Genomic DNA, 20,865 nt, shown 5'->3' with positions numbered 1-20,865 from the left:
AAAAAAAAAAAAAAAAACCGAATGGTAAAGCAAGCATCCCATGTACTCCACACTAATTTGAAACTAGGAGATTAACAACTACAGGCTCACATGAGAGAAAAACACAATGAAATTCAAGAAGGGGGAGGGGAACAGGCAGGGAGTTCAGTAAGCTTTCATCTACCTATCATTTCAGATACAATGTAAGGGTACATGGCACACTCCTGGGTGAAGGATTCAACTACAACTGGGACTTTACTTTACATATACAAACTATGTAACTTCACCGTATATACCCTCATATTAATAAAAATAAATAAACTCCAGAGACAGGAAAGGACAAATTTAACCACACAAAAATTTAAGAAATTTTGCATGCCCAAAGAAATGAGAAAAAAAATCAAAAGACAAGTGACAAACTGGGAGAAAACATGTGCCCCCAACAAGGGATTAATATCCCTAACAAATAAACACTTTTAAAACTGAGGGACGCAGCACTATTTACAACGCACTTGGAAGCAACCCAAGTGTCCATCAACAGATGAAAGTTAAAAAAAAAAAGTAGCACATATGCACAATGCAAAGTTACTCAGCCTTAAAAAAGGAAGGAAATCTAACACATGCTTCAGAAGAGAAGGTAATTGGCTACAACACAGAGGACATTATGCTAAGTGAAATAAACCAATCACAAAAAAGGGGCAAATACTACATGATAACAGTACATGAGGTACCTAAAGTAATCCAATTCATAGAAACAAAAAGTAGAATGGGCTTGGCAACTGTGGTTCAGTGGCTAGGGCGCCGGCCACACACGCCAAGGCTGGTGAGTTCAAACCCAGCCTGGGCCTGCCAAACAACAAGGACAACTACAAAAAAACAGCCAGGTGTTGTGACCTGGAGTCCCAGCTACTTGGGAGGCTGAGGCAAGAGAATCAGTTAAGCCCAAGAGCTAGAGGTTGCTATGAGCTGTGACACCAATGATACTCTATCAAGGGTGAAACAGTGAAACTGTCTCAAGGAAAAAAAAAATAGAACTGTGGCTCATAGGACTAGGGGGAAGGGAAAAATGGGGAGTTACTGTTTAATGGGAACAGAGTTTCAGTATGAAAAGATAAAAAAAAGTTCTGGAGGTAGATGACAGTGATGGCTGCACAACAACACAAATGTATTTAATAGCACAAAATGGTACACTTAAAATGGTAAATTGTGGCTGGTCACAGCAGCTCACACCTTTAACCCAGAACTTTGGGGGGCTGAGACGGGGTGATTGCTTGAGGCCAGGAGTGTGAGAGCAGCCTGGGCAACATAAGGAGACTCCCCATCTCTACACAAAATTAAAAAATTACAGGCTCACGTCTATAGTCCTAGCCTCTCAGCAGGCTGAGGAGGGAGGATCATCTGAGCCTAAGACTACAGGCTACAATGAGCTATGATTTTACACCACCCTACTCCAGCCTGGGCAACAGAGTGAGAAGGAAGGAAGAAAGGAAGGAAGGAAGGAAGGGAGGGAGGGAGGGAGAGAGGGAGGAAGAGCTCTAGGAACAGATATGGAGTGATTTTTGAGACACACTGTTAGATGAAACAAGCAAACACAATTATCTATAGCATGCCATTCTTCATATAAGAAGAGGATATAAGAAAATAAACAATTATGTGTTCATTTGCATAAAAGAAACATGAAAATCCAAATACTAAGACAGCTATTACCTCTACTGGGCAGGTGGGAAAGGGGTGAAAAGAAGGGTAAATGAGAACAGAGAGGTAGGAATGAGGAGGGGCGACACTTCTCCGAGCATAGGTTTGTGTGTAGCACTGGTTCTCAGAACCATAGTCATGTTTCAGATCCCCAAAAATAAACAACCATATTCAACTAGGATGCAGGGGGAATACAAAATGAAATGCAACCATTAACAATGAACCTCACTGTCTGACGACTAATGTAATCACACTGAAGGGCATGAGAAAGAAAAGAACTACCTGAGTAACTGTGGAAAACAGTATCTTAACTGGATTCTGTGTGGCTGAAGACAAAAAGAACCGTGAGTCCAGAGTCAGGGTAGAGAAAATACAAAATGAGCCTGAAACACCTTGTGGGGCCATAAATGAAGTGCATGCTCAAAAAAAAAAAAAAAAAAAAAAGAAAAAGAAAAACGGTGAGGCCCACTGATAGGAGACAGATACCTAGAGAATATCTTAAAATATCTTAAATACCCAATGTTCACACAACAAGCAACAAAAAAAATTTAGATTATACTGAGTTATAACACTGAATTTTAACTCACAGAATAAAATGACTATCTAAGGTCCAAACTGATACAAATAAATAAGTAAATGAGAGCATGTATAGCTCTCTCTTCAGCAGAATTTCAATAAATGTAGAAGGAAAAAGATAAATAGAAAATACGTCTGGGCAAACACCACAAAGATCCAGAGATGTCTGCTGAAGACAGTGTGCACAAATTTGTAAAGACCAGAATTTGTGTCCTCTCAACTTATCTGCCCTAAGATACTTAACTACAAAGGGAAAAACAGTAATTTTATGGTGCAGAACCTGGTAGACACCAAGTAAACAAAGGGATCAAGGTAAATATCACCAGTAATAAGTTCTATCAGTATCTTGGACTCCATCTGATGCACTGAGAAAGAGCAGAAAAACAACATCTGTCATCATTCTAGCCAAAAATATACAACCTCACTCTAATCATGAAGGAACACTGGACAAACCTAATTTGAGGGACATCACACAAAACTGCTGATCAATACAGCTTTGAAAGGGTTAAAGCCAAAAAGGAGAAGACAAGACCAGGGACTGTTACGGAGTACAAGAGACTGAGGAGAAATCACTAAAGGCAACATGGGATCTTAGACAGGATCCTGAAATGAAACCAGAACCTTGGAGGAAAAATTGAAATTCAAATCAGGTCTGTAGTGTAGTTAACAGTACTGCACCAATATTAGTTTTCTGTTCTTTATAGTTGTATTATGATTATGTAAGATGTTAACCTCACATTAGGGAAAGCAGGGTGAAGAACATAGGGAACACTCTGTGTTACTGTTGCAACCTTTTTCTAAATCTAAAATCAGTTTAAAATAAAAAGCTTAGGCTTGGCGCCCACGACATGCACCAAGGCTGGTGGGTTCAAACTGGCCAGGGCCTGCTAAACAACAAGGACACTTGCAGCCAAACAATAGCCTGGCATTGTGGCGGGTACCTGTAGTCCCAGCTACTCGGGAGGCTGAGGCAAGAGAATCGCCTAAGCCCAAGAGCTGGAGGTTGCTGTGAGCTGTGATGCCATGGCACTCTACCCAGGGCGACAAAATGAGACTCTGTCTCCAAAAAAAAAAAAAAACAAAAAAAGAAGGGAAAGGAAATATCTATTCATTTCAGACTTCAGCCTAGCAGCTGCATTTTCTCAGAACAGTATTCACCAGTTTAAGCTCACAAATTTCCAAACTCTTCTATTGTACGGTTTCCTCAGCCAAGAGCACATGATAAGGACCAGCAGCATCCTTTGGGCACCCAGCAGCACCCAGATCCTGAGTGTAAGAGGTGGTGTTTCAGGGCCTGCTCTGGATCAAGAGCTGGGAAGCCTAGGTCTGAGGCTCCGTTGTGACACAACGCGGCTGTATGTGTAACTGAGAACGCATATGATGCTCTTCTCTGGGTTTCAATTTCCCTTACAGCATAATTAACGGTTTGGAGTAGACAAGAGTTCTGCAAGCTAACTCTAGCCCATTGTTTTTGCATCACAGGAGCAAAGAATGGGTTTTATATTTTTAAAAGGTTGAGGGAAAAAATACACAACACATGGAAATTATACATGTAACTTCAAATTATACATATTGCATAATTTGTATGTAGACATACAAAGTACCCATATTGCATAATTTGTATGTATACATATGGTTATATTTCATTTTATGTGTATATTAAATTATACATATAAAATTCAAATTTGTGTCCATAGTAAAATTTTATTGGAACACAGCTATTGTCTTATGTATTGCTTTTAGCAGTATCCACACTACAACATTGGAACTGAGTAGACCGCCTATGACTCTCAGGGCCTAAAATACTAAGTACTATTATACTTACTACTATTTACGACATATTATAATAATGTGTTATCAACATTACACTTACAACAAAAGTTTGACGACTCCCGAACAGGACCATTCTTAAAGATATTCTATTTCCAGCCACACAGAAAGAATCTTAGCCACATGGAATCCGACGTTCCCGCACCTACGACCTGTTACAATCCAAGTCCCGAAAGGTTAAGTGACCCCCAACCCCAAGTCATTTGTGCAGACACCCAGGCATGTCAGATGAGCTCTATCTAGCCATGGCCGGCCTCCTCCTGGGAGGCTGGAGAGTGGTCAAGATTTGGGTTCTGGAGTAAGGCTGACCCATGGGGTACTGTGAGCAAGTCATTTCACCTGCCCTCGGCCTCAGTTTCCAGCACTGTAAAAGGCACTAATAACAGCACTCACCTCTCAGGGCTGCTGTGAAGGTGAAATAAAGGTTGCCAGGCTTTGCACCAGGCAGACGCTCAATCAATGGTGGCTCCTGCCGTTACTGCAAACCACTCCGCTGGCCACAACTCAGGCGTGGCACGCGGGGCGGCGGCGCGAGCGGTGAAGCCCGCGGGGCAGCCGGGCCTGGGTCCTCCCGCTCTCCGGCCTCGGTTTCCCAACGGTGGCACTGGAGCTGCCCGAGGAACCCCCAGCGTCTTCACATGACTCGGTCCCGCGCCGACAGACTCTCCGGCCCGCACCCCAGGCTCAATCAAGCCGCTACCCTACGCCGGTGCAGCCCCCAGACCTGCAGCGGGGGGAACTCACCAGGCGTCTCCACAGCAACAGCCCGCCAGCCCGGAACCCTCCGCGCCGGCCAGCTGAGAGCCTGACAACAAGGCGTTCTCCCATTGGCTCCGATGCCGGCTCCTCCAGCCAATCATCGCGGGCCCACGAGCCTCCCTCTACCTTTCCTGTGGTTTTGTCCCAACCCCGCCCAAGGCGCGCCTGGAACCTGCCCGGCGCGCGTCGGACGAACGCTGGGTAGACAGACGCCGTCAGGCCGGGAGACTGATTCAGGGGAGTTTTGGAGGTTAAGAGCGCCAGCTTGTGGTGGTATTCCCGGCTCCATCGCTTGGCGCCCAGCCCTGAGCAGTAGCTAAATGACTTGGCTGTGTATTGTTAAAACCTGGGACAGATGCTCTGAAGGCAGTGGAAACTTGGGGAGCATTTAGAGGAAGGAGGGAGGAGGAGCATCCTTATTCATTATATTACCCGTGCCTCACCTCTTTCCGAAAAGGATTTGACACCCAAAAGGCATAGATACAATAGAACTAGCAAAACAAAGGGAAAAAAGAAAAAGACCCAGTAAATGAACAGAGTGAGGGCGGGTGGGTTGGAGTGGGATGGTAGTGTCAGAATTCCAGAGCTGAAAAGGCTTAAGGCTGAAAGAGGTTCGTCTCTACGGAATTAATAATAAAGCGTTTTAGGCACGGGCTTCACGCTGTGGTTGAATTCACAGCTGCTTGAGTCCAGCAAGGATGATTTTTAAATAGGAACGAATCTTACGGCCTTCTTTTTGACCTTAAAAGATAGTAAAATCACGATGAAGTTCTGTACAATAAAGCTTTCCTGATATGCTGGAAGTTTCAAAACTTATTGGGTCACCAACCTTGATTCGAGAAAAGTTAAGGAAAGCATAAACAAATGGTTTCAAACTTGCACAGACAGCAAAGCACGGTGGCTCGTGCCTGTAATCCTAGCACTTTGGGATGCCGAGGAGGATGGATTGCTTGAGCTTAGGGGTTCCAGACTAGTCTGAGCAAGAGACCCCCGTCTCTACAAATAAATAAATAAATAGTCTAGCTGGGGATGGTGGCAGGTTCCTATTGTCCCAGCTACTCAGGAGACTGAGGCCCAAGTAACTCTGGAGCCCAAGAGTTTGGGGTTACTGTGAGTTATGATGCCACAGCACTTTACCTAGAGCAACAGAGAGAGCCACATGGAATCACTTTTTTTCTGTCTTAAAAAAAAAATTGTACAAGTAACATGCAAGCTTGGTTGCAGCTCTTACCCCTAAATTGTGTCTTGAAAGAACTGCTGATGGGAAAGGCTGTCCAAGCAGCCCAGAGCTGTGTGGCAAAGGTTCTGAGGTGAGAAACTGTAGATAATGCAGGAACCTCGGGGTTATCATGATGCAATACTCAGGAGCACTACTCAGGAGCACCGTGGAGAGAGAACTAGAGAGGTGGGAAAAGGCCAGTCCTCACAAGCAAGCAGACACATAGCGCTCTCGCTACAGTGGGGTTGATAGATTTAACATGGGGAGACTTGATAGAAGACTGTTGCCTTGGGGTCCTACTGTGAGCTAGACCTGAAACTCATCCTTGGGCACTACAATCATTCATTCATATTCAACCCACAAACATTCCCTGAGTCCCTCTGGGAAGCAGGATACCCATGAAACATGTTGGCAGAGAGATGAGTGCAGAAACAATGAGGACAAGGAAAAGGAGCTCCAAGGTTTAGCTTTTTTTTTTTTTTTTTGAGACAGAGCCTCAAGCTGTCCCCCTGGGCAGAGTGCCGTGGCATTACAGCTCACAGCAACCTCCAACTCCTGGGCTCAAGTGAGTCTCTTGCCTCTGCCTCCCAAGTAGCTGAGACCACAGGCGCCTGCCACAACGCCCGGCTATTTTTTGGTTGCAGCTGTCATTGTTGTTTGGCGGGTCTAGGCTGGATTTGAACCCACCAGCTTAGGTGTACGTGGCTGGCGCCTTAGCCGGTTGAGCGATAGGCGCCGAGCCCAAGGTTTAGCTTTTAATAAGAGTCCTCAGCAATGGTCAGGTACAAACACAGCAGGCCCAGGCATTTTCCATTGGAAACTAACTTTATTAACTCTGTAGACTTCACAGACTCACATCTGAATTTGATGTTTCACTGGTGCCCTCAAGACAAGTATCATCAAATGTTTGTGCAGGGAAGGTGTCTACTATGGTGTCTAAGGGTCATGAGATGAAAATTCTGCATCAAAGTTCCTGAAAGCTACTGAAATGGAGACTTCCTTTGGGCTCCCTCACTCCATCTATATATACTCTGAAATTCAAAAGCTTGGTATGGTATTTAGATAGAGGGCAGTGGTGACATTCATTCAGTTTATAGGAACAGACACTACATTTCCAGGTTTGGTATTCTGGAACACAAGTTTTACAAGGTGCACAACTCCAAAGAATTCTCAGCAAGAGTTAAGGGAGAAGACGGAAGTTCTCATCCCTGGAATGCCCAGAAAAGGTCCCTGAAGCCCAGCCTTTTCTGTTGCTCTGCCTGGTATAGCAGACTGTGGACAGGAAATATCCTATCCCACCCAAGACTGAGGACTGAAGCCTTGGGAGGTCAGCAGAGTCTGCAAGAAGACCCAGGCTCCACCAGCTGCCTGTACCTCTGCACTAGCCTGTGCACATGGCCATGGAGAGGAAATCCTCTAGTCTGAACCCTCCACTGGAGATCTGAGCAGTCTAAACATATCAGACAGCAGCCCTGAAGACAGGAAACATCCTTCCCTCAGGTTCCCTGAGCCTCTTCCTCATCCACCAGCACTGTTGCCTACAATGGCCTGGGACACCCAGAAGTATAGGGAGGTAAAGAAGACATGTTTGCATAATGAAGTTCTCTTCATTTATTTGTCAAGAAGAAAATTGTAAGGTCACACGAATGTCTGCATAAGGGAGTGTCCAAAGCTTGTCTCCACTTGGTCCTCTCTCTGCCAAGAGGTCTTTCTGGAAGGGGCAACCAGCTCACCGATGCCAATCACAAAAAAGTCATAACCGTCCCTTTCTTGCCAATCTGCCAGGGCTCCAGGGGGAAAAAGCGGATAATAATCCTTCAGGAGATAGAGAAAGACATCATCAGCATTTCAGCTAACACCTCATCCTGCAAAACCCACTGTGAGATGCAGACATTTTGCAAAGCTGCTCATCACAGTAGTGATCTTCCCCTAGCCCCCTATAGAGTAGTGAGACTGTCAGATGTGGAATGATGGCAGCACATTAGCAAAGCCCACCCAGGACAGACACTCAACACAGCAGCGTCCATGTGTGTGTGCTGTACATGCAATCATCTGTGCCAGTCTGTGGGCTCAGAGGAACAGCCTGCCTCCCATACGCAGGCTCCCTATGGCCATGCAGTGCCTCAGCCACCTTTGTTTTCTCAAAGCCCGGCCTAAGGTCAGGCACACAGGATGACCCCCAACTAATATCTGTGGAATGAGTGAACGTGCCCCTCTCACAGAGGTGCCAGAAAGTATCCAGTGAAGAGGCAGACCTTGGGATAGCCTGGCTGGGAGAGGGAAAGCAATGTTATGACAGTCTCAGTCTTTCTATCTGTAAAATCTATTTAATGGGTGATATCTACTTCAAAGGGATGGCCTGTCCGCACAAAGGGAGTGTGACAGGACTTGTAAAGATCTATGGGATCTGGCTTGGCCCTGTAGCTCAGTGAGTAGAGCACCATCTACATACACCAAAGCTGGCAGGTTCGAGCCCGGCCTGGGCCTGCTAAACAACAATGACAACTGCAACCAAAAAAAAATAGCCAGGTGTCGTGGCAGGCACCTGTAGTCCCAGCAATTCAGGAGGTTGAGGCAGGAGAATCGCTTAAGCCCAGAGCTAGAGGTTGCTGTGAGCTGTGATGCTATGGCACTCTATCAAGGGCAACATAGTGAGACTTTGTCTCATAAAAAACAAAAACAAACTATGGGATCCTGTATATAAAGTACCTGGCACATGACAGCCATCTGTACACTACTTATTGTTCTTTTTTTTTGCAGTTTTTAGCCGGGGCTGGGTTTGAACCTGGTGCCTCTGGTATATGGGGCTGGTGCTCTACTCCTTGAGCCACAGGCACCGCCCTATTGTTCTTAGTATTACAACTGTCCTTCAGTGTTCATAGGGATTTGTTCCAGGACCCTCTCCCAAGGATACCAAAATCCATATGCTAAAATTCTTATATAAAATGGGATATATAGCCTACACATATCTTCCCATAAAACTTTAACTCTGCCACAGAGTAACAGGTTTGGGTTGTAAGGGCTTCTTGTAGGGAAGGAGGTCATTTAATCTACCCTGCCCCCAATTAACAGAAGGGGAGGTTGCAAACTGGAGATTGTTCATTTCCAGGTTTGTGAAAGAAACCAGCTATGACTATGCTGGGTCTAAAACATCCCAGCTAATGATCTTTTCACTAATCTGTGACGCTCTCCCAAGCCTCACCTGGCACCTGGTTGGGCCATAGGTCCAAAGGTCACAACCTCTGGACATACCCATAATTCCTTCTGAATAGCCTGGAAAAGTTCTAGAAGAGCAGACTATCTGGCTTCTTCATCCAGGTTTACCCTGCCAGGGTGTCAGGGCAGGTACAGCACCCAGACCATCCCACAGGACCCTTGTGATGCCCCTGGGGAGTGGTTACAAACAGCCTTCTCAGGGCAGTGCCTGTGGCTCAAAGGAGCAGGGCTCCAGCCCCATATGCTGGAGGTGGCGGGTTCAAACCCAGCCCCAGCCAAAAACTGCAAAAACAAAACAAAACAAAAAAACAACAGCCTTCTTAGTTCACAGATGGAAACACTGAGAAGCAAAGGCAGGAATTCATTTCCACCCTGGTGCCACTATGGACTCATTATCTGAGATCTGGAGGGGTCAAAGGTCCCCAGAGCACCAGGTCCTGATGTGATCCTCCTGGGCAAGGCAAGAAATGTATTTTCCCCCTGAGTGGGATCACTGCCTCCTGTCGCGCAGCGGTCCCGGTGGGTCCTCTCACTACCCCTACGCACCGGTCCTGGCCCAGGGACAGCTCCTTGGTGAGAAACTCGAAGAGGCGAGCGCTGTGGCCGCGGTTGTCCTCTGCGGTGCCCACCACGCCGATGGAGGAGACGAAAAGCTGCGCGCAGGGCTCCGTGGAGCCGCTCAGCGCCATGGACAGGCCCGGCCGCACAGTCACATTCACGCGCTGCGGAGGACACGAAAGTTGTTCCCGAAGCTGGGGCCGACCAGGCTATGTTTAGTGACCCGGGAGTGAGAGAGCCGAGACGCGCAGGGCTTGTGGGGTCTGGGGTCAGGGGTCTGGGGTCAGTGCTCTGGGCACAGGTCGGAGTCACAGCTGAGGGAGGAGGGGGGCCACGAGGTCATGGCGAACGGAAAGTAAGAGTTTGGAGGGCGGGGTATTCCTGGGGAGAAGAGCCGAGGTCACTGAGATTCAGGAGCGGCAGGAACAGAGCCAGACCTCAGACCACCAACCCCCCCTCGCCCGCAGCTCCCCAGCCCACGCTCACGTCCTCAGGTTTGCCCAGGATGGCAGCAGTGGCCGCGCAAAGACGTTTCTCCAGTCCTGCGGGCACGCGATCGGAGGGCAAGTTCGTGTCCAGCTCAACGAAAGGCATGTTCAACGGAAGAACTAGTGGCAGCGGTAGAGAAGTACCCTGCCGAGTCCGGCTGGGCAAAGCGGTCAAGAACTAGGGCGCAGGGGCGGGGCGCCACGGAAGCCAGGCAGCTCATTGGCTGAGGTGAGACTCGGCGCTTCCAATTGGCTGCGTCAGGCTACACCCGCCTCTACAGACAAGAATGACGTGCGCTAGCTCTAGTTTCTGAATGGCCCGGCCCTTAGAATCCCTGCCCGGTCCCTGCCCCGCTTGCTGTAGTTTTCCTCTGTTCAGATTTTTCCGCGTTGTGGTTGCCTGGTTCCTATCCCATATTTAGGTAAACGATCTAACCACCCCCCTAAACACACACACACACCTGTAAGAGCCTCCAAGCTCGACCCTACTAACGAATGTCATGGGAGTTTTAAAAAAATTATTATTTTTTTAAGATAATCTCACTCCATCGCCCTGGGTAGAGTGCTGTCCTGTCATAGCTCACAGCAAACTCAAACTCTTGGGCTCCAGAGTTACTCTGGCCTCAGCCTCCCAAGTAGCTTGGACTACAGGCGCCTGCCTCAACACCTGGCTAGTTTTTCTATTTTTTTTTTTTACAGTGTGTGTGTGGGGGGGTCTACCTCTTGCTTAGGTTGGCCTCCCAACTCCTGAGCTCAAGTCCACCCACCTCAGCCTCCTAAAGGGCTAGGATTACAGGTGTGAGCCACCTTGCAGGGCTTAAACTTTTTTTTTTTTTTTTTGATAGAGTCTCACCATGTCACCCGCGGAAGAATGCCTTATAGTCACAGTTCACAGCAACCTCCAACTCTTGGGCTTAAGCGATTCTCTTGCCTCAGCCTCCAAGTAGCTGGGACTACAGGCGCCCGCCACAATGCCCGGCTATTTTTTTGTTGTAGTTGTTATATTTATTGTTTGGCAGGCCCAGGCTGGGTTTGAACTTGCCATCCTGGGAGTATGTGGCCGGCGCCCTCACCACTGAGCTACAGGTACCAAGCCTGCTTAAATATTTTTTGAATGAGTTGCCACTTTTTCGAAGTCAGGCAATTTTGCATTCAGTGTGGGAATCTGAGATTCTCTTGAACAGTCAGAAGACCTGCTGAGGCATGCTCTGTAGCCTCTTATGCCAGTGGTGAGCCACTGTCCACTGTGGGTGGCAAAGATATTATAACATGAAAATCTGTTGGTGTGGCTAAACAGGAGTCTTTCAACAGTGTTGCAAAGTCATTTGAATTATAAATTTCAAGCAGAGTGGAACTCAGTAATTGACAATCTCCTTATAGTGACCTAATTTTCATAGACCAGACATGGACCACATGTACGTATCTGCCTAGCAGACCTAGTTCCTTATGTTGACCAGTTTGTTACACCCCCTTGGATGTAGGTCAGTTTACAGAGGTCCTACTGTATATGATTGATATTGTGTGGGTATATATGTACAATTTCAATTACACATTAAAACTATATATAATTGTGCATACTGAGGGAGCCTCCATTGGAAGGCAGGCTAACTGAGAGAGTCTGTCATGGTCCTGTCCTGCTAGCATTTTATCTAGCAGATGACTCAGCTATCAAAGGGTCTGGGACAGGCTCTGACAGTCCTGAGCAGAGAGAGCAGGGACAGCAAGTCTGGGAGCCAGAATGGGGCATGGAGAAGCCAGTGGTCAGGGTGTCGAGGCCTGGAAGAGCAAGGCAGTTCAGCAACATCTGGAGGACCAGGAATAACCACGGGTTACCCTCTCCGAAAGCAGGTTCATGATCCAGCACTGTGCTCCACCTGAGGGAGGCAGCATCACCTCGGAGGGAAACCTAGAAGATGGAGGCCATTCCTCATTCAGACATCTCTCCACCAGGTCAGCCCCCACCTGTGCCACATGCTCAGACCAGGGGCCATAAAGCCTGAGGGAGGGTGAGGAGCATGGAGATCTCTGGGCTGGGTCTGGGGAGGTCAGAGAAGTCTCCCCAGGGAAGCAACAAATTGTCAAATGCCAAAAGACCAGCAGGGTCTACCAGGCAAAAAAGGTGAGGTGGGAACAGCAGGAGCCAAAGCCAGGAGGCCAAGGTGGGAGGCTGGAGAGGGGTCTGAAATATGTTCGGCCTGAAGGGGGTGGCATGGAGGTGTGGGGCAAGGCTTAAAGGCAAAGTTCAGTAACCTGTGCTTTAGCCTCAGGGTAGTGAGGAGCCATAGAAAATTTCACTCAAAGGAGGGTCCAGGTCCAATAAATGTTTACTAAAGTGTTTTCCAGAGGTCATGTGGAAGCTGGAATGGAAGGGTAAAAGTGGGATAGGGAGCAAAAGGCCACAGACATGATGTCTGGAGGGTCCTATGGACCAGAGCCTGCTCAGACCTGAAGTTCTTGCAGCCAAGGAGACAGGCAGCTGCCACGTTCAGCCAGAGATGCTCACTGCAACAAAGCCTGCACCGAGGGTCGCAGCTTCTCCTTTGTGGCAAGGTCTGCTGGAGGCAGGTCTTTGAGCTTCAGGATCTCTGCATTGGCCTCCCAGAAGAGGTCCTCGCCCACTGCAGCCACCACACGCTGGTGCCACGCGGACAGCTTGGGTCGGCTTTCAAAGACTCGGCAGCCAGCACTAACAGGCTATAGGGACAGAGAGCCAGGAAGAGGGGCTGGGCATTGCCAAGCACAAGGCAGCATGACCTGTATTATGGCCCTCAAGATTGTATTCTACCTCCTCCACTCTGTGCTTAATGGGCTCAGGGGGATCCCCCTCCCAGGGAATCCTGGGAAGTTCCTCAAAATCCCTGTGGTGAGGAATTTTGAAACCCCATTTTATAGATGAAGATGCTAAGGCTCAGAGGGGGAAGTGGCTCACCTAGGGTTCCACAGCCAGAAAGAACAATGTGAGCTGGGATGTTGACTTCCTCCCTGGACACCCACTGCCCAGCAGGCCACCCCACCCCATGGCACTCACATGCATCAGCTCTGTGATGGCCACCAAGTCAGCCAGGGAGATATGGGGCCCAGTGAGGAAGGCCTGATCTCGCAGGAATTTGTCCTCAAGCAACTGCAGGCACCTGTCCAACTCAGCCAAAGTGGCTGCCAGGGTCTCAGGGGGCACTGGCTCACCCAGGAAGACAGGAAACATCATCTGGTAGGCCAGTAGGCACAGAGAGAGGTCAAGCTCTGCTGGGAGCTCATCCTGGTTCCCACTCTCATCCCATCACTACAAGCCCTCTCTATATTTCTCCTCACCTCTGCCCACCCCTTCCAACTCATGGCCACCAGCAGCCCTTATCTCCTCCCCAAACAGGGACAACCTCTACCTCTCTCTGGTCCTCCCACAGGACAGCCAGTGGGATCCTTCTGTGACCTCAATCTGCCCATACCCTTTCCTGCATAAAGCCTTCCATGGCTCCTCACTGCCCTGATGACAAAAACCACAACACAAAGCCCTCCCCAGCATAGTAGCTACCCTCTCTTGATTCCCACTCCATCTCTTATTGCACCCAAATGCCTTCTCAAATGGGAATGTGTGTGTGAATCCCCCTGGTTAAAATGCATGTCCCCAATCAGGTCGAGATGGGTCCTGAGACTGCATTTCCAACAATGAGCATCAGCATTTCCTGATGACATAATGCAATGCTTCCGGTCCATGGACCACACTTTGAGTAGCAAGGGTCTGTACTCACTCTACTCAATTTCTCTTTATTCTGCCCTCAAACACACCAGGCTCCCTCCCACCAGCTAGGGGTGGAGGGTCTGCTCTTAGCCACCAGAGGTTCAGGGAAGACACAGTTAAGGTTATGGAAACTGGCACCTGTAGCTTAGCGGCTAGGGTGCCAGTCACATACACCAGGGATGGTGAGTTTGAACCCAGCCAGGGCCTGCTAAGCAACAATTACAACTACAAGAACAACAACAACAAAATAGCCAGGCATTGTGATGGGCACCTGTAGCCCCAATTACTTGAGCAGCTAAGGCAAGAGAATTGCTTGAGCCCAAGAGTTTGAGGTTGCCGTGAGCTATGATGCCACAGCACTCACCAAGAGCTACACAGTGAGATTATTTAAAAAAAAAAAAAAAAGTTATGGAAACCTACTTATTGTCATGAGCAGGCCTGTTTTATACTCTCTCATAAACAGAGAGTACCCACTGTTACAGGGCACTGCATAAGTGCTCTGCAAATATTAATTTGGAGAGTACATTTCAAAAACATATGCATATTTGATCAGTAAAAAGTAATATGCATATGTTGTATTGATGTGCACTTATTTATTATTGAGATTAAACATGTTTTCACCTGTTTATTGACTATTTCTCTTTGTTCTTTAATTAAATCCCTGCTGGTTTCCTTTGCCTATCTTTCCCTGGCATCTCTGCCTGACAGGTTTCTAAGAACATCTCAAAGAAGATTTCCTTTTTTTTTTTTTTTTTTGGTCTGTGAGAAGGTCTCAATCTGTCTCCCTTATTAGAGTACAATGGCATCATCATAGCTCACTGCAACCTCAAATTCCTGGGCTCAAGCAATCCTTCAGCCTCAGTCTCCCAAGTAACTGGAACTACAGGTGCCCACCACAACACCTGGCTAAGTTTTCTATTTTAAGTAGAGTTGGAGGTCTCACTCTGACTCAGGCTGGTCTCAAAGTCCTGAGCTCAAGGGATCCTCCTGTCTCAGTCTCTGATAGTTCTAGGACTACAGGTGTGAGCCACCACATCCAGCCTCAAAAATAAAGTTTCTAACATATCTTTCTAAGATCTTTCCCAGTGTTTTGCTTATTTTAATCTTTTTCCATGTACAAAATTTCATTGTATATGTAACACCCATAAGTCTTTCCTTTGTAGAGCTCTTCCAACTGTTCTTAGGCTTAGAAAGTCCTTCCATACCCAGAAGTTAGATACACATTTATTGAAATGTTTCCTTGTTTCTCCCTAGTTTGACTTTTTTCATTTAATACCTCTGCATCTGGGAATTATGTGTGTAGTAAAGTGAAGATTTGAGATTTTTTTCTCCACTAAAAGGTAATATTCCCAGGGAGCATGGAGTGTGCAAAGGGAATAGGATTAACTTCTAGGAACTCAGGATTCAGGGCACATTGAGGGAATCACTCCTTGACTTGTGCCTTGGTTTCCCCTCTGAGAAGCAAGTTGGATGGATTAGGGAGTCCCCAGCATTCTAGGATTTGGTGTTTTAAGGTCTCAGGTTTGAACAGAATTTTCTCTCTCTCTTTTTTTTTTTTTCTGAGACAGAGTCTTACTTTGTCACCCTTGGTAGAGTGCCATGGTGTCATAGCTTACAGCAACCTCAAACTCTTGAGCTTAAGCGATTCTCTTGCCTCAGCCTCCCAAGTAGCTGGGACTACAGGTGCCCACCACAACACCTGGCTATTTTTTTTGTTGCAGTTGTCATTGTTATTTAGCTTGCCCAGGCTGGGTTCAAACCCGCCAGCCTCAGTGTGTTTGGCTGGTGCCCTACCCACTGAGCAACAGGTACTACCCCAAACAGCATCTTTTAAACAGAAATCACCATCCTCTGAGCATCCTGGGAGGTGTCCTCTCCCCCCCACCACACCAGTGACTCACCTTCTGCCACATAGCCCGGGTACAGCTACTGCGCAGGGCCGTGTGCTGCCATGACAGGTACTCATCCACGCGGGCGCGGGCCTGCAGATCCTGGGGGTACCAGTGGTCAGGGGCTTTGTACTTACGGCTCAGGTACAACAAGATGGCCACACTGAGGGGACATGGCAGGGGCAGAAGACATGGCCCAGTCACTCTTCAGCTATTCTGTGGGGCATTTTCACTCTCCCCATGGTGCAGAGGAGGAATGTGAGGCTCACAGGGGTTAGGTAATGGCCCCTAATCACATGACTACACTGGGCCAACCCATCACCTGAACTAAAGGCAGCAAATGAGAAACAAAGTGCTGTGGATTTCAGATGGGGCCAGGGGCTCAGGGAAGGCTTCCAGGCGGAAGGGGCACTCAGTGTGAATCTTGAAGGAAGAGATCCACTTACATACCATGCCCCAACATATCCAAAGCATGGACAGTGCCACAAGCATGGTCCTGCTTCCTCAGACTTTCCTGGGGCTAGGATAAAGCCTCCAGGTAACATAGGTCTATTCCTTCTCACCTGGTCTCACCTCCCTCCACCTGCCCACTGCTCCAGCCCCCTACCCCAGGAAGTTCTCTCTGACGTCTCCCCGGTCACATCTGGCCTGTGCAGCCTGACCCTAGAGCTCTTCATGCCTCCATGGGTGTGAGTCTGTCCACCATCCACAGGCTCTGGAACCAAATGGCTCTGAACGTGAATCCGGCTCTACCGTGGGGGCACTATGTGGCCCTGGTAAAAGGATACCTTCATTCAGCCACCAGCCTAGAAGCCAATCTTGGTTCCCATCTTTCTTGCCCACCTTAGCTCTTCAGCAAAGCCTGCAGCTCAACTTTCAAGAACAGTCGGAACCCACAGCCCCTTGCTGCACCACCATCATGGTCTGGGGCTCCAGCACTGGGTGCTGGGTGATTGCCCCAGCCTTCTCACCCCAGCCTGAGGGGTCTTTTAACATAAATTGGAGCACAGCTCTCCTCTGCTCAGAAGCCTCCAATGGCGCCATCCTCTGCCCCCATACTGCCCTCTGCCCTCACCGCCAGCTTTTCTAACTTACCCCCAGCCACTCTGGCCCCTGTTCCAGCCTGCACCCACCCATCGTCTCACTTCAGGCCTTCTTCCCCACTCTTCGCTCTAGCCAGAACACTCTTCACCACGTGCACCTCCATTCCTGTGGGTCTCTGCTCAGATGCCACCTCCTCCAAGAAACTGTCCCTCAACAACCCATCCACACCTGAAATGTCATGTTTACTTGGGTTATTGTCAGCTCACTCATGTAGGATGTGAGCTCCATGGGGTAAGGATGTAAATGTGCTCACTGCTCAAGCCCCAGGCCTAGATGGGCCTGGCCCCTGTGGATGCTCAGCAAATAGCTGCTGAAGCTTGCTGGGTGTCCCTGGGACCATCCCTGGGAAATAGCACTTGCCCCACAGGTGTCTGCTGCAGCTGCTGCTCAGTACTTAGTACTCTCCTTGCTTCCGAGGGCTGGGCCCTGTGATCTTGTGCAGGTCCCTCCCCACCCCAGCCTCAGTTTCCTCATCTGTACAATGCAAGGGTAGAACAGGGATGCTATGACTTATCTAGGCCCTCCCAGCCCTGGGGGCTTCTGCCCACCTCAGCCCACTGTCCACCCTGAGGCTGGCACAGGTCCTGGGCCCACAAGCCATGGTCCGAACCACCAACAGTGGACACACAGATGGCTGACTCACCCCACAAGACCCGGTAGCAGCCCAGGGACCCACTACCTCTCAGCCAACGTGAAGTCTCCATCCTTCAATGCTGGCACCTTCTTCAGGGGGTTCACCTGGGCAAAGGCATCACTGTAATGCTGACCTTTGAGGGACATCAGTGAAGTGAGTGGAGGGGAGAGCTCTTTGAGGTCTCTGCCATACCCTACCCTCACCCTGAAACCTGGCATTCACTTTCTGTGGGCCCTATAAAGGGAACATCCAGGAAGAGGAGGCCACATTGCTGGTCACTGCATCGCAGATTCTTAGGTCCACCTTTCCCAGGGCCACCCCCTTGGAGCATGGGGGGAGGATGACTCTGGAGCTATAATCCACCTCCCAGCCCGGGAAGATGCATCCATAAGTCTGACCCTCCTGCCTCCTCTCTGGGCTCTAGGCTTGTCCCTTCTGACTCGTTTTTCTTGTGCCAGGGGGAAATCAGGCTCTTCTGACCAGGCTTGGTGACCTATGACATACCAGAGCCCCAGCCACACCTGCTCCCAGCCCTTTGGCCAGCCTCATTCTTGCCAGGAACACCTGCCCCATTCAGGTGTTCCTCCAACAGCTGAGCTCTTCTTCCTTTCCTGTTCCCAAGTCTGACTCAGTTCTACATACAGCCCTCACCCAGCCCACTCACTGTAGTGCTGGAGGTGATATTACATGCCCAGCTAATGTGTATGGATCAGATGGCCTCATTCAAGCCGGGCTACAGAGGCCTACCTAAGGGCCTCTTTGCCTTTCTGGTAAAAGGCAATCACCTCTGCCCATTCCTCCTCCAGAAGCTGCCTCTGTCCTGCAGAAGGCAGCTTAAGCTAGGGGTGCCATGGGCAGTAGGTGGGAGGCCTCAGCTAAGCAGGGGCTTCCCTCTGGGCTTCGGCTCTGGTGCCTGTCCTACCGTCTAGTCATAGCCCAGCCTCCTGCGCTGAATTCTGCCCCAGCTGTGTCTTTCTCTGGTAGCCAGACCAACACACACTGTGGCTTAGGGTGAGGGTGCTGGTCTCCCCCACCATCCTGCCACAGGGCTCCTCGAAACCCTCAAGAATCTCCAGCTTCTAGGAACAGGACCTCCAGCTGGGTTCGAACCCCCATGGGTGAGAAGCATGAAAAAGAAAAGGAAGAATGACAAGGAGGACATAAAAGTGGAAGGGATAGAGGCAAGGGTAGGTAAAGAGGAGACCCTCTAGAAGGGATCCGATCTACTTGGAACAACCCTCTCCTGCTGGTAGATGCAGAAACTCAAGAGAGGAAGTTCTCCACTTAGGAGGCAGTTTGTTTTCTCCACGCAGGAGAATGGCTAGAGATATTCTGGCCCCCACTCTAATTCCCTACACTCCTCCTTCACCTGCTCCGCCCCTCTTAACCTGTATTTGGAAGAATGTTTTGTATTCACTAGGCAAAGGTCAAGGTTCTTTAAAAATAACTGATGCAACGGTTTCCACAATGGAAAGCCTGACTGTTCCCGTCAGTCTCCACACCTGGCCGGACTGAGAACTGCGCCGACGGGTAGGGGACCTTGGGCCCACCTTTGAGCAGCTCCACAGTGCGCATCTCGAAGGGGATGCTGTTCTTCTTGGCGAAAATGTAGACGGCGCGGCAGGGCTGGGACACCAGGTCCAAGTAGAGCTCCAGGACCATGGCTGGGGGAAGACGTGGGAGGGCAGGCAGATCTAGGAGGAGGATAAGCCCAAAGGACAACAGAGAAGGAGCGGAGAGCAGGAACCACTAAGGCAAAGCCAGCGGCTGTGAGCAGCCAGGTATGCCCCCCTCCCACCCTCCCGGCCCGGCCACGCCCTCCTCGTCCATTGGTTGGCTACGGAGAACTTCGGACCAATCAGCGACACCTCAGTTCTCCCGTCTTCCCTCCCGAGTGCGCAGACCCCAGCTGTAGTTCTACTCCCACTCGGGGAAGGTAGGTCATACCCTTTCCCTGGACCTCAATATCCACCTTCCAAAGGAGAAAGAGCATGGTAACGAGAAATGAGACGCCAAAGGCGCATCCAACACAGACTCTCAGTAAGGTGACCAGATTTTAACACTAATAAAGCGGGACACCATGGGGGGGGCGGGGCCTGACAACAATGCAAACTTTGATAAGCATTTCTCCATAATCAGTTCTCAACAATTATTTATTGTAAAAGTTTAACATTATAAAATTAACAAAAATAATATAAAACGCATATCCTGGCGAAGTAGCCACATGGCAGCCGAAAACCGTATATTCCCTTCCTGTTCTCCCGTGTTCCCTAGCTTGTCCTGCATTCTTTCCAAAATCGGAGCTTTTTTAAAACGCCGCGGGATGCAGGACAAATTGTTAAAAATCGGGACTGTCCCACCAAAAGCGGGGTGTCTGGCCACCTACTCTGGGAGGGGGGTGGGCTACTTGTTTGTTCCAGACAGTTTGGCTCCTTCTGAGAAGCAAGGGAGGGAGCCAGTTTCCTTCTGATACCTTGCAGAGGAGGGGAGTAGGAAGTTTATATTAGCTTTCTCATTTCCAAATGAAGTTACATTAACCTCTTCATTCCCAAGTGGAGTTACATTAACCTCTTCATTCCCAAATGGAGTTACATTAACCTTTTCAGCAGCCGAAAATAGTATATTCCCTTCCCATTCTCCCGCTGTTCCCTAGCTTGTCATGCATTCTTTCCAAAAATCGGGACTTTTTTAAAATGCTGCGGGACGCGGGACAAATTGTTCAAAAGCAGGACGTCAGGTCACCTTAACTCTCAGGGAAGTTAGGGTAGAAAGGCATGGGCTTCGTGTGGTCAACCCAAGCCCCTCCTCCCATCGAGGGATGGGGCAGAGAGAGGAGGGGCCTTCTCACCACGCCTGGACCCAGCTCCAGAGCAGAAGCGGCGGAGGAGGTGTTTCCAGCCCTGTGCTCCCTGAGCAGGCCAGGCCCACGCCCTGTGAAAAGAACGCACTGCTCCTTCCCAATTCCTGGGGTCATGTTCATTACACTGCACTTAATCCCTCCCTCACAAAGCTGAGGCCCTGTGAGGCCTATTCGGAAGATTCCAGGGGTGTCTGGGATTGCACAAAACTTCTCCATCCATTTTGCTGGGCCACATACTTCCAACTGCAACGTGGGGGCTCCTGAAACTTGTGGCTAATGACACCCCCATTTCCTAAGAGGCCCTCTGCTGAGAGAAGACAGC

General features: G+C 49.1%; 3 protein-coding genes across 3 annotated transcripts in view; all 3 read right to left on the bottom strand.

The window, feature by feature from the left end:
* The window catches only part of CABIN1 (calcineurin binding protein 1), a 172,723-nt gene extending 167,860 nt beyond the window's left edge, over positions 1–4,863 (bottom strand). Inside the window, exon 1 of the mRNA XM_023508926.1 lies at positions 4,474–4,863. The gene's annotated coding sequence lies outside the window, so the exon portion shown is untranslated. The remainder of the gene's footprint in view (positions 1–4,473) is intronic.
* A 2,786-nt stretch (positions 4,864–7,649) lies between these two features.
* LOC100958360 (D-dopachrome decarboxylase) lies at positions 7,650–10,482 on the bottom strand. Its single transcript, XM_003803297.3, has 3 exons — positions 10,319–10,482; positions 9,821–9,996; positions 7,650–7,873 (listed from the first exon to the last, which is right to left on the bottom strand). The coding sequence occupies exons 1-3, from the start codon at positions 10,424–10,426 to the stop codon at positions 7,801–7,803; spliced, it is 357 nt and encodes a 118-aa protein (XP_003803345.1). The 5' UTR covers positions 10,427–10,482; the 3' UTR covers positions 7,650–7,800.
* A 2,144-nt stretch (positions 10,483–12,626) lies between these two features.
* LOC100958045 (glutathione S-transferase theta-3-like) lies at positions 12,627–19,463 on the bottom strand. The gene is made up of 5 exons (XM_003803296.3): positions 19,234–19,463; positions 17,729–17,816; positions 15,958–16,108; positions 13,349–13,525; positions 12,627–13,014 (listed from the first exon to the last, which is right to left on the bottom strand). Exons 1-5 carry the CDS (start codon positions 19,343–19,345, stop codon positions 12,820–12,822), a joined length of 723 nt encoding a protein of 240 aa, XP_003803344.1. The 5' UTR covers positions 19,346–19,463; the 3' UTR covers positions 12,627–12,819.
* Positions 19,464–20,865: the final 1,402 nt, after the last annotated feature.

This window comes from Otolemur garnettii, unplaced genomic scaffold (genome assembly GCF_000181295.1).
Source record: "Otolemur garnettii isolate 467f Iridium unplaced genomic scaffold, OtoGar3 scaffold00292, whole genome shotgun sequence".
NCBI classification, from domain to species: domain Eukaryota; kingdom Metazoa; phylum Chordata; class Mammalia; order Primates; family Galagidae; genus Otolemur; species Otolemur garnettii.
Note: the sequence above shows the minus strand (reverse complement) of the source record. Positions and strands in the feature narration are given on the sequence as shown.